The sequence below is a fragment of the Thunnus thynnus genome, chromosome 23 (assembly GCF_963924715.1).
Source record: "Thunnus thynnus chromosome 23, fThuThy2.1, whole genome shotgun sequence".
Taxonomy (NCBI): Eukaryota; Metazoa; Chordata; class Actinopteri; order Scombriformes; family Scombridae; genus Thunnus; species Thunnus thynnus.
Window position 1 is genome coordinate 18,470,440 of NC_089539.1, and position 13,801 is coordinate 18,484,240.

General features: G+C 40.7%; 1 protein-coding gene across 1 annotated transcript; it reads right to left on the reverse strand.

Moving 5' to 3' along the window:
* Positions 1 to 1,493: 1,493 nt before the first annotated feature.
* On the reverse strand, positions 1,494 to 11,996 carry LOC137175837 (protein FAM180A). Its single transcript, XM_067581744.1, has 3 exons — positions 11,772 to 11,996; positions 3,520 to 3,617; positions 1,494 to 3,111 (listed from the first exon to the last, which is right to left on the reverse strand). Exons 1-3 carry the CDS (start codon positions 11,845 to 11,847, stop codon positions 2,782 to 2,784), a joined length of 504 nt encoding a protein of 167 aa, XP_067437845.1. The 5' UTR covers positions 11,848 to 11,996; the 3' UTR covers positions 1,494 to 2,781.
* Positions 11,997 to 13,801: the final 1,805 nt, after the last annotated feature.

The following is a 13,801-nucleotide window of genomic DNA, read 5'->3' on the forward strand; positions in this document are numbered from 1 at the left end:
CCACTTGGTGATGCTCTCTCAACATGCATTATGCTGCCGAGGTTTATACATGACATTGAGAGGAAATGCACAACACAGATAAAATATTACAGACTCATTTTTCATGAAGAACACTGATAAGTCAATATTTCAGGTTTTATTTCTTATTAAATTTACACCACAATCACAGGGGAGGAGATAAAGAGAAGCAGATCAGATAGAGAATCATTTTTTAAAACTGTGAGACAATTAAAATGTGGATTGTGGAAATAAGGGTGCAACACAATATCAGGAAAATGTTTCCTGTTACATTACTCAGCTTGTAACTGATTGATATTCTTTCTCAGCAAATGTTGCACAATACAGACAATATGGACATTATGTAAATGTAAAAAGATAGATACTAACAAAGCAACATATGCTTTCAGTCTATAACAACATCTGCAACAAGCAACTGAATGTGGAAAATCTCAGTTTTATACATCCTCTCTTTCTTTGTTACAAGACTTCAAAGATAGTCTTTGTGCTTCATATAACAAATGACAAGAGTTAGAGGTTTTAGTGTGGGGATGTTTTAATGAAACTCATTCCTTTCAGGCTTGATCCTGAGAATAAAAACTTGAGCTGTACTGCTTTCTTCAATATCCTGGCTTCTTTACGCTGTCAAGTAGCGGCCAGAAATATCCCAAAACTCATCATCATCCTCGTTAGAGTGGTAAGGAGAGTGAAGGCTGATCCTCTGCCTTGCAAGTAAATTCCACAGTCCTGCCCCTCCTCATCAATCAGTCCACCAGAGTCAGCGCCAGCAGCACGGGCAATGGATGAACGCTGACATGCTGAGAAAGAAAACTGCAGAAATATTTATAATTTCATGAAATAAAATGCTGTGGGAAATATGCAGCTCTGGAGGCAGGAAATGACTAACATCGGGAGATAAACATTACCAAATCTGGATATGAACCTAAAAACTTGAACTGAACCAAAAAGTAAAATTTAAGCAAATGTAGAGTCAATTGAGTCAAGGAGGGAAAACATCACAAACCAGATGTATACTTTCTGTCTACTCGACGATGAGCAAACTCCATGAAACCTTATTACGGCAAGTACCTATTTCTCAGAACGAGTGGGGAAATTGGTAGCTTTGAGGCAAACATCTATCAAACCTTTTACAGTTTGTTCAAATGAGCAATCAGGACTATTGATGTACACAGACTCTTAAGTACAAATCTGTGGTTTTCATTCAAAGGGCTTTTACCGGCAAATCAAATGAGCTGAGCAATCTCTTCTAGTCAGAGCAGAGCGACTAATGCCATCTAAAGTAATTCCAAACATGTACACAGTCAACACAGGTGGAGGGAGGTGACTCTGCATGGAGTTCTCAACCTAAAGTACAGCTTTTAGTTTGTATATTTATCAGGTTCCCACATGCTCTTTAAGACTGGAAGCATGTGGAATTTTATTAGCACACATTGGGACATGTTGAAGCCATTCTGTGGTTTGTGCAAATACATGGCTCAGATGCTTTATTGGTTTTATTAAATTTTTACATAATGAACAAATTAGCAGGGTCAGCCATACAACATTACAATCAGGTGACAGGTGAAAACACAACTACATATCCGGGAGCTCAGAGCGGTGATACAATTAATAATAAAGCAATTAAATCAAATGATAATGTGATATTATTTTTAATGGTTTGTGTCGGATAGAATTTCCAGGGAAGGAATGTATATCTCAAAATAATTCATAAAAGAGTGATATTTAATATTTATGTTGACAATAACAAATATGCAATATTACAATAGTCTCATTAAGAATAGATTTTTTAATATTGTTAGATAATTGTGTCATAACTGAGCAGTGTTTGGACATAAATAATAATATTCAGGCTGAATCTAGCATGCCATAAACTTGAACTTCTTCATGTTTGTTGGTCATTGTCAGTTCAAAAAAAAAAAAAAAAAGTTTATAGACGCGTTAACATCAACAAATGGACTGCTGTGGTGCAGTGGGCAGTATTAGGATAAGTGTGCATCAAGTGTGAGTTAAGCATGTTGTGTTTTTTTATACACACTTGCCTTCAACCTTTCGGCATCTAAACGTGCGCTTCAGTGCTCAAGATTGCAAATATGGATATTGGGACAGACCCTAAATATACATACTATTATACTGTGTGATGTTTGTGAATATCATTGTCCCACGATTCATTACATGGAAAGGAAATTGAAATGGTGCAAAATATTCAAATACATGGTGGATTTGTTGACACAATTTTAAGAAGATGTCAGAAAACAAACTGAAAACAGATGAAATCTTTGGGAAAAAAAACATTGCTGTCTCTCTGTGATGTTTAACTGACATTGGCATTTCACATATTGCATAATTTCCTGTTAGTACAAAACAGTAAAGTGCATTCACTTCTTGAGTGTGAAAGTTCATTCTTGACTCTGAAAACAGTATTTGACAATGAAATCTTATCTGAAGTTCACTCACTAACTTTTTCCTGCAAGCTGCAAAATCAGTATACTATGTCAATAACAGTACATACTGGGTGCAATTAATATTTTGGGTATGTATGAACTTGGGATGCAGCTTATGTCAAGAATTGCAGTGTAACTCACTGTCATGTATTAAAAAGCGCCCCAGGGGCCTGTTTCACCAAATATGCAACATTCAAGATGTGATTTGCTGCTCCAGATATTTTTTTTGTTGTAAAAAAGCACTGGTGTCCATGAGCAAAGAAAAAAGAAAGTCACTACAATAATGCCAGTACATTTTTTATAACATCCTAAAATTTTTTCCTCAAGAGGGTCCAAGGTCCTTTTGGAGGGCTCTGAACAGCTGGATCAAGGCTTCGGTCCACGCCTCTCTCTGCTGCTGGTTGCTGATTTGAGTCAGTGTCTGAGTGGTGTACACCAGGGTCAACACCGTCCTCTCAAAGTCCTGCCGGCTCAGAGGCTGCTGGCGCCGGGTGAGTTCGGCCGTCAAGCGGCGGATGTCGGAGAGCTTCTTGGGCAGGACGTCCTCACAGATAACCTCCAGCTTCTTCACGCGCCTCAGAGATGCCAGCTCCTCATCTGGGATCAGCATGGCGTGATCCTCGCCTTGGATCAGCATTCCAGCCAGCAGGATCTGAGATAGAGATCCATCATAAAAATCAGACTGCTAGTCAACTAACTTACCAAATACCACCTACTGTACTGATCCAGAATACTATTTACTTTCACTATTTAGAAGAAACTATTCACCCACTTGTGAAGCGAACCACAGACATCATAAGATATTAATGTTCCTCTCTACCGTGTCAGAAAAACTTTTGAGTAAACACATTCTTCACATTTCTGCTAATGATTAGCAGCAGAGCAGCAGTACACAGTGTTTTCAGCTTAGTTTTTTTTTTTTTTTTTTAAATCAGGAGCCTTCAGCAGTTGAAGATAAACCACAATTGTGAAATCTGGAAAGATCTTCTGTACATTCTCAACATATTTTAATTGGTCTCCAGTAAAGAACCACCTCTGAGCCCACGAGGCCTAAACTGACCTCAAAAAGCAGGTTGACATCCTCCACTGAGTGCTGGAACGAAGGGTTGATCAGCGAATATGTCTCTCGTTTTATCCTATACGCTGATGGATAGAGAGCTAGAAAACATGAGAAGGTGAAATTGGATTAGAGAATCTCCCTCGTATTCAAGAAGTTAGACACCACATTATCCAGTATGGCACACATGTGGGTGAGCCAGAGGTTGAGTCAACAACAGATACATTACTGCTCAAATATTATGCAGGTCGGATAGAATCTGGATCCAGCTGTGCACGAGGTAATTGGTGTACGACCTGAGCTTCAGAGGATTTATATTTACAAGTGGCAGTGGCTAGTGCATCCAGAGGTGAGATATCCGTGCTCACAGAGGGGCAGGTGTTGCTGACCTCATTTGGTCAGATTCCCAAGAGTCTGGCCATATGTGTAAGCAGGGACCCTTTAATCTGAGGTATCCAGATATGGCTGGAATGAAACTTTTCACCTTCGTCTTTATGATAAAATACCATGAAATCCATATTTTACTGGAGGTGATAACCGGAGGCAATTCCACATGGTGACACACCTCTTATCCAGGGGCAGAAGGTAACTTAGTACATTTACTCAAATACTGTGCTTGAGTACAATTTTGAGGTAGTGGCACTTCACTACAATATCAGTTTTATGTTCTGTAAACACGACACTGAAAATAATTTTGAAAACTGCATCGTTTACATTCATGATTTCTAGACAAACAGTCCTTTTTTGCCACCTTTGTCGTCACATTGCTGTGTGTAACAGTGTGAAACTGGCAGGAGTGGGTATCAGTCCACTACATGCTTGTGTGCATGCATATTCAATGAGAACTAAAAAATTGCTTCATAGGGCTAATAGTGACCAAACACTCAACAGCGTACATTTATTATAAAAACATTTAATAAGTACGCACTTTGACTCGACCCTTGTTACATTATGTTCTTTGATTTTTAACTTTAAGATGTTGTTACTTCTACTTTAAGGATTGGACTTCTTTCTATATGTGGGAACCTATTGGAAAAACAAATACTTTAACAAGTAAGGTGAGGTGAGGTGAGGTGAGGTCAGGTAAGGTGAGGTGAGGTTCTGAGAGGAGGCAAACCTCTCTGCATTTATCTCCCCAAAGAGGCATCTTTTAGCTCACTGGCTCAAAATGCAAACGTAAGATAAGGGGCCATATTTTTTAAATTCTTTAATGAAATCAGAAGAACGTAGCTGTGTTCCAGGAATGATTTATGATGTGGCTTGATCCAAGAACACTGTATTTGCATTCTCATTGTTTTGTATAACATCTTTGTGTGATGGTGAGCAGAGATTCCCCGCTGGTAATGGAAAGTCTTGGGCAGGTCAGGTCTAAACAAGGCTAGAATAAGAAGTCAGAGTAAGATGCAGTGCAAGGAGAGAAAGCAGAAGGGTCACACAAGGATGTACATTTTTCATTTCCACACTGTTTACTATATGTCTACACTTGCTGCCCAAACTTTAAGTTTGTTCATATTATGACTTGTTACTTTGTTTGAGACTCCAAGACCAATATGGAGACACTGCCTCAGAAGAATTGAAGGTTGATCAGAACTGAAAGGGGATTCGCAGCATAATGAAGTGAGGTAAAACTTCCTTCAAGCTTCTCCAGACATTTCACTCCCTTTTTCCAGTGTATTCAGTGCTTGGCTCAGTGTGTGAGCCAAAATACAGCTCACATACACACACACACACACACACAGATCTTAATGAGGTATACAGTATAAATACCGGGCTTCATCAGAATTCGAATCAAATCCTCCTACCCTGCAGCGGCGTCTATGGCGCACTGCCTCGCCAATTCTGCAGCGTTCTGCAGTAATGATCAGTCCTGCTGCCTTGCCAGCCAGATACATTTAGCGCTATGGCATTTGTGAGGCCAGCCAAAGCCACATGCACTGGTTGATTTCCCCATGTACCTGCTTCCTGCCTGGGTGACTGCCAGTCTCTGCTCCAGTTTAGCTTTCACATTCCAGCCTCCATTCAGAATGTAAAGAAAATCCGACTCTCTGTTCCAGTGTTTGACCAATAAATCCCATCAGTTTGGTAGATTTGTGTTTTTGTCGACATGTTATCTCCATTTCCCTTCACCGACATGTCACAAACAAGGTCTTACAGAAATACTGAGTCCAAGAGTCCTTCATCACATTTTCTATATTCATCTATTCTTAGGAAATACGCATATCTGCTTACTTCCCAGGGTTTTATGAGGGAGTCCAGTCATGACAGTGACATTGCTAGGAAAACAGAAGAGATTCCAGAAAGTCACTGCTCCCAGCCAATAAATAGTACAGCACATAACCCCCCCCACCCCCACCCCCCGTTAAACACAACTTGTTATTTTTATACTTTTTTAAACAAGATTTTTGGACAGATTATACAAACAAGATATAAAATGTTAATTTGTGAGCTTTAGAGGTTGTTTTTCGTTACCTTAGGAGAGAGCCAGGCTAGCTGTTTCCAGTCTTAATGCTAAGCTAGATTAACTGACTCCTGGCTCCAGCTTCATATTTACTGTACAGACATGAGAGTGGTATCAATCTTATCCAACTCTTGGCCTGACATACACGTATTTCCCAAAATGTCAAACTATTCCTTTTTGTGTTATAATACATTTTCTTTCATCCCCCCACACGATTAAACAAAAATTCTGTTTCAATGCCCTCGATGCCAGGAATGTAATCCTCTCTCAAATTCCAAAGAACAATATCGAAGACATGTCCCCAGATCCAACCCTGATGTGCAGCTGCGAGTGTATCTCATCACTGACTGAGTGACTACCGGTTACCGGATCAGCAGCAGAGGAGGAACGTCTGTGCACACGCACGTATTAGATACTGAGGAGACACTAGAGCTTCAGTGGGGCATTGTCAATGTAAACAAAACAAGACCCAGGGGAAAGAGTGCGCATTAGAACAAGGGTTATGTTGTTAAAGGATAGAGGAGCTGTTGGAAATGATGGCTTGGGGGCCAACCCAATGCTGATTTACATTTATAATTACTAATCTACATATAGGTTGTCTACTCATCTCTGTCATTGCTGTATGACAATAGTTTGTGTTTTATGTTTCCAGCAGCAGCAACAGCAGTTTGGAATAAAAATGCCATTGCTGGTTAATGCTCACATGATTGGAGCAGCACTGCTGTAGACACAGAAACAGACCATGTGTCATTTATAAAGCTACAAACAAAAATGCCCTGCATGGAAAACATACTAAATCAATTTAATGTTGCACATTTTGTGATGGCTCAGTAAAACAGGCAGAGGACTGAAATGCATGATTCAGATGCAAAAGGGTAAAATAAAAGCGACTTTTACTATAGTTAAAAACAGAGTTCAGCAGTTAGGACAAGCAACCTGAACAAAAAGGGGCAACACAGGCAGAGAAAACATCCAAAATGGCAGCCAAAGGATAATGACAAGAGGGACGGGCAGGCAGGCAAGCTGAAACAAGAAGGCTGGTTGCACAATAGAAAATCTGGTAGGGAACTCAGGGAAAGGTATATATACTGAGAAGCTGATGAGAGACTTGGGAACAGGTGTGCAGGTGGGTGTTGAGGTCAGGTGATGATAAGAGGTGGGAAAAGCTGAGGGCCACTGCAGGGCAAGGAGGGAACAGCAGACTTTAAGGTGCTGTGTGGAGTTTTCTTGTAATGTTGTTTTGTTGTAATGTTTCTTGTATGTTTACATTCACAGTTACTCACCAAAACACATTGTGTGTAACAAATGAGCTGAATCCATTTTCTTCCTTTTGAAACATTTGCAAAAACTGATTTTTGTGAGTAAATGTTTACATCCACAAGGTTTCCACTGTCTATCTAACTCAAATGCGGGCTGCATTTGTTGAAAAATCTGACATGTGATGTTGACAGAACAAAAAAAGGCAGAACTGGTTAACCTTCAAACAATGCAGTGGTTGCAAGAATTTTTTGGAATTAATAACCAAATAATTACTTTTGTGAGATGAATGTGAAGTGTTTTGTAAACTTTCTACGCCGTCATTCAGAGACTAACGTTAGTAAAGTGGAGCAGCAAACTCCAGCAGTAACAAACAAGCCTGCTGACCAACACACACTGCAGCATTAAACAACTTAACCAACTCTGAGGTGAAGAAAATAACTCGGTGCTCAGTCTGTTTCACCTCAAAAACCCTGAGCCCGCTCAACGTGTCGGACAGCGATGGATTTCCCCGGAGCTAACATTGCAGCAGATAGGCTGCTCTCCACTGCTGGAGGCATGACGTTAATAACTCAGTGGAGCACTCCTCCTCCTCCTCCTCCTCCTCCTCCTCAGTTTGTCATTCTCATACAGGCAGGAGACTGTAAGATGCTTTCAAATTAATTAACTCATTCATTAATGCAGTTAACTTAGGCTGCAGAGCATTTATCTTATCTGCCAGTTATGTTTCATATTGTATTTCAGTGGACTAATTACACCAGTGAATGGTTTGGCACACAGTATATTGGAGCATGAGACTGAAAATATTGCCCCCTTTTCTATTCATTCAAGAGAGAATTGGTTTTGAATTGAGACTTGATTCTGAATTGAATACAGATGAAACCCTGCATCCATGTTTACTGGCCTTCAGTCTTCTTCTCCGTCTTTGTTGGTGCATCGCTGCGTTTCTCGGTGCATTACAGCCACCTGTAGATAGTGTCAAACCATTGGTAAGACGACTGTGTATGGCATCACCTGCATACACATGCATGCACACGTGCGTTCTCGTGCGCGTGCATGACGCATACAAAATGGGGCGCCAGTCATAAAAACTGCTCTATAGTGCTACTAAAGATCAGAAACTCCACAGGAAACCTTTCAGGCCTGATCTCACCAGTGTTTAAAAATGTCTAATGTAATCATTCCAATGGAATTGCTGTGATTAGTAGATTCATGCAAGGAGACAAGTTAATCCACTTGAGTTTGATGAAGTTTGACCCGCAAATTTGCAAGCCATCATTGACAGTCCTGACCTTTGAGGGACCACGGAGCCGCAAAGTCCAAAATGAAGGAAGCTATTAGCTTATTAGCTGTGTTGCAATGTCCGCCTTTATTTAACCCTTCGCTGTTGGACATACTACTTCACAGAGGAATAAACTGCCTGAACTTATTTTGTTCACCTTCCCCAACTCAAATGAAATTGTGCAAAATCACGAGTGCAAAATGCTAGGGCGAGAAGAGCTATTGTGACTGACAAAAGAAAGAGAAATAGAAAATAAAAAAGTGTAAAATGAAACATCATCCTATTTAGCAGGTTTTCACTGTGTCCTCCATGATTACATAGATAGACTGAGCTAGAAACAACTTATATTCAGACAGCAGCCAGTTGCACGTCTTTTTTCTTTCACAATTGTGTGCTACTGAGGTTGTATTGAAAAATACTGAGGTATTGAAATATGAGTAATATTCAAACACTATGTCACTCTATTAAGAAATATATTCTGTGGTGTTTTAGTATGAAATGATGGGATATTTAAGAACAGCTTTAGACAATAATGCAGGAAAACAAATAAACCTGAGGTGATTTGTATTTTTCAGCTTCTTTGTCTTTTTTGCATTTTCAGGTTGAATATCTAATATAGATGTTTCTCCTTCCAGCATCTCAGCTTTTCCTGCTGCTTGTTCAAAGCCCGTTCAATCCCTCATGCTTCCCCTCCCTCCTCCAAACAATCAGTGTTTGGATGGGCAGGCTTCCCCCAATGTCATTATGCACAGGCAGGGAACTTGTAATCGCCCACTAACTGCTTGCAAGGAGATGAGGGAACAACAAAGATCCATTAATTAGCAGGGCTAAATGGTACTCCTGGCTGGAGGGATGTCTTGATGAGAGAGAGAGGGGGGGGGGGAAACAAAACAAAATGGACGTCTGGATCCCTCCGGCTTACGGTAAAAGGGAGTGAAAAGGACATGAGAGAGAATAAAATCTTCGCCACAGTGGCTCATCCTCTGCTTAGCATTTCAATGAACCTCCGAATGACTGTTAAAATCTAAATAAGCAATCTTCTAGCAAATGATATACAAAACCTCCCTTTTACAATGTAAACACAGATTTCACCATCAATTCTCCGGCTGTGAGCCAAATCTGTAAGGAGCTAAGCTGCAATAAAGTCTCTTTCTGTTCTATTCAGGGAAGATTTGGCACGGTGAGTATGATACTGAGGATGCTGGTGATAACTGGAGATACTGGAGAATATTTCCAATTTCCATCCACCAGGGACTGTCCTTCACAATGAGTCAGGAAGGAGAAGTTTAGCTCTTTACCAATCACACCACACCTTTTGGGCTTGTTCCACTTATATAATAAGACTAATGGACAATAGTTTTGATCATTAGACTCTTTTAGTTTTAAGGATTTATTACATTGTTTGGTTGCCAAACTGTTGATTAATTAAGCATTCAGTGGTATTTGGATTATTCTTACGACAGGTGTACTTTCTCAAAACGACCACAATGACTGCGTGCCAAGACCGTGGGTTGTAATCTTGGACCCCATCGGCTATTTGCCTGACAACGATTTAGCCTCTGGGAGCGACGGCCAATATTTCGGGGGTTCCATTATCCTGCGGATATCCGTATAACAGATAATGGTTATCTGGGCCAGGACTTCCTCTTCTATGTGCCGGTCGTTGTTTATAGTCTGATTAGTAACTTGAGATGGTCCAGACGACATTATGGCTAATCTCTATGAACAGATATATGCATATGAAAGCAGATAAATTAAAAAAAGCTAATAAAAAGCTGAGTCCTCATCAGGCGACAGCTGATGGGTCCCAAGTTTGCATTTTGGCCAATCTCTTTTGCTCTTCACACAGACTGTTTACCTGCATGCAACAAAAGCCTGCTCAAACGTGTTTGGTCAATACTACTACAAAAAGACTACAAACAGAAACCAAAATGCTTCCGGTAACAAAATCTTGTCTCGTTGCCCACGGATTCTGCATTCATATGTAGATATCTGTTTGTAGAGATTATATAGGTGGTAAAAGTGAAATTCCTCTCTTCTAATCCAAAGAAATTTCTGATAATTTGGGGATTTTAGTTACATAAAGTAGTTTTTTTTAAAAGTCCGATAGCAATATTTTAAAACTTGGTGATTGTTCATGCTTAGTGTGCAGCCCCAAAAAAATTAAAGCTGCACTGATAAATATTTTTTTATTAACAATGGGTCAAATCACTACATGCAAGTTGAGAGAGGGTCGCTTGTAGTGAGAGAACACAAGACTCTTCCATTCCCCTCATTCCTTCCATTCCTTTTTAGCATATTTCAGCTCGTTGTTTTGGTTTGACGGCCTGCAACTTTGTTTTTCAGCAGCTGTTTTCCGTAAACAAGCTCTAATAAACACACTGTAGGCTACCTTCCAGGCACCAAACAGCAGATAGACAAAGTTATTGACTAGCTGGTAAACATCGAGGAGTATTTAGCAGTTAAAGAGATATTTCCCTCGGGAGTTCATGGAGGCCAAAGCAGATACTAGTTGAGTGAATATTGGACTTTATTCATCAAGTAGCCAGAAACACAACTCCTAATGAATGCCAGTGTTGCTCCATGTCTGCTGGATGTATAATTAGGCAGGTGTTTGCAACAAATTTGCTTGCACATTTATTTATAAAGGTGTCAATGTTGTATTTACAGCTTGTTCCACTTACCAAATGGCTTAATACTGCTTTAAGAAACATATGACTGAATAAATACAACAATTTGTCTCCTGACAGAAGGAAAAAAGCAAAACAGTTTACTTGATTAATCATGGGATTAACATCCAGATTAATGGAAGATTTTACACTTTCTAAAAATGATCTGTAGCCTCAGTATTTCTAAAATAATCAGTTGCTCTCCCTTTCTTGAAGGAGTGTTTTTAGCATCATGTGACTTATTCTAAGATGTCAAGTAATGTGAGTGTTGAGAAAGGAATTTCCTTTAGTGAGTGGATCCAGCAACAACAGCTCAGTCACTTATCGCTGGAAATAAGCGGTTAATGTCCTGCACGTCGCAATGCTCCAGAAGATAACACACACTTTTACAGACATGGATCAAAACTGAACCATCATCACCGTTAATTGCAATCTTCTCATATTTTAAATGAAGACAGAAATCGCTGTAATTTGTGAATAAGGAATAATTTATATAGGTAAATAGTGAAAGTAGTGAAATTCCTATGTGGTCTATGAGAGATGATAGAGACAGTCTCACTAAAAACAACAAAGCAGTAAGTCCACCTACCTTTCCTGTGGTGCTGAGTAGCTGCCAGGTAGATGGACAGGTAAACAACGATGAGTGGAGCCCACCACTGTGGCATGTTGATTTTCTCACACAGATCTATTCACACAGTTCACTCTGTCTATCTCAAGGGATACAATCACATTCATAAATAACCATCAAGGAGGTGGATGTAAATGCACTGCTTGTCGAGTTGCGGCATTCCCCATGCAGTAGTGTCATGTGCAGGATCACTGTACTCTGTTTTTCAGTTCCCTCCTCCCTGTTTTTTCTTTTTTTTTTCTCTGTGTGTGTGTTCTCCTCTCAGGCCAGGCTGTCTGGGCCCTCATCTGGAAATCATCAGGATTTAGTTGGCTGGACTTCACTGTCAGCTAACTGCTCGACTGGCTGACTGGTGCAGTTACTGAGTGACTCTCCAACTGACTGGATAACTAGATGACAAAACAACAAGCCAAGCATGATGCCATCCAATGAGCCAGAGCAGAACCGGTGCTGGCAAAACAGATGGTTTCCTTAGAAAAGTGTTTTAGCCTGATCAAGCATCCTTATCTTTACGGGATGATTCCAGTTTCCTTCTTTTTCTTGGAGCTTTAACCATCTTTTCTATTTTCCATTTAACCATCAGATAATATTGTACTAATCGCGATGGTTTTGGAGCACAGCAACATCGCTTCAACAAAGTCCAACAATTCCTCTGTTCCCAGTCCTCAGTTTCTGTGCTGCAGCAGTCTCCTGTGGCTGTGCTTCAGCAGGCTCCTGTTTCTCTGGCTCCTCTGGCTCACCTGCCTGTCTCCCAGCAGCCGGACTCCGCTCCTGCACTTCAGCTGACGGACTCCAGTCCTGTACTCCAGCTGGCAGACTCTGGTCCAGTACTCCCGTCCGTCCCTCAGAGCTGCTCTGCCTGTCTGGTCTCCTTCTGGAGCGACACCGGCCATCTGTCCTGCTTTCTGGTCACCCACCTGAGTGATTCCGCCCATCTTTCCTCCCTCCAGGTTGCCCTCTAGAGTGACTATACCCATCTGTCCTGCCTCCTGGTTGCCCTCCCGAGCGACTCTATCCGTCTTTCCTGCCTCATGGTTGCCCTCCTGAGTGACTCCGCCCATCTGCCCTGTCTTCCAGTCGTGGTTTCCAGCCCTTGCTTTCCGGATCCCGAACTTTCTGCTTCCTGGATTCTTCAGTTCCTGTTGCCTGCAGTCTCCTGCTTTTGGTTCCACCTGCTCTGCTCCTTCTAACAGAGTTTTTGCAACCTGGAGTTTACATTCTACAACTAAAAACCCCTTGATCCATATTTTATAGGCAGCTTCCAGTATTTTTTAGACTCAGTATGTTTATGATTAACTAAAATAAAGGATTCAATATTTTCTAGGGCTGTCAAAGTTAATGCAAAAATAACACATTACTGCAAATTCGTTTTAATTTGGGCGCCATTAATGCATGTTCTGTTATGATGACCCCTTGCCTCACCTGTACTTTAGCCCTCTGGCATTAAGTCAAGTGGCAACTAGCAAGGATAATGGATAAAGAAAAAAGGTATTTTGAATTGCAAGTTCAGCTTCGAAGCCTGTCAGATGGGTCTGTTGATAGGACCAAAGTTACTTGTGGTTACAGTGAACTGAGTTACCACTGGAGTACATCTAGTCTTAAATACCATTTGTTAGTGAAACACACAGCTAATGCTAATGCGGGCAGCCTTGTTAGCCCTGAACCATCCCGCTTGCAGCAAACTACGCTTGACAGTGTGTGAGGGAAGCCCATGGACAAACCTACAAGCAGCAAGTTTTCAACAGCAATAGCTAAATGGGTGGAAATAATTTGGATTGTATCCAATGACTGCACTTAATTGCCATCAAAAGCAACCATTGTGTCGAAGATCCATAACCTGTGTGATGACCAAAGAGGGAAAGTAATTTTCTTTCTAATACTCCCTTCTCACTGTTTCATGCTCACTTTATCTGTTGTTTGTTCTTGCTTGTATTATCCTCTTTTTATCCCATAACACAAAGGGGTTTTTTGTGAGCCTTTATTTTTTCCAT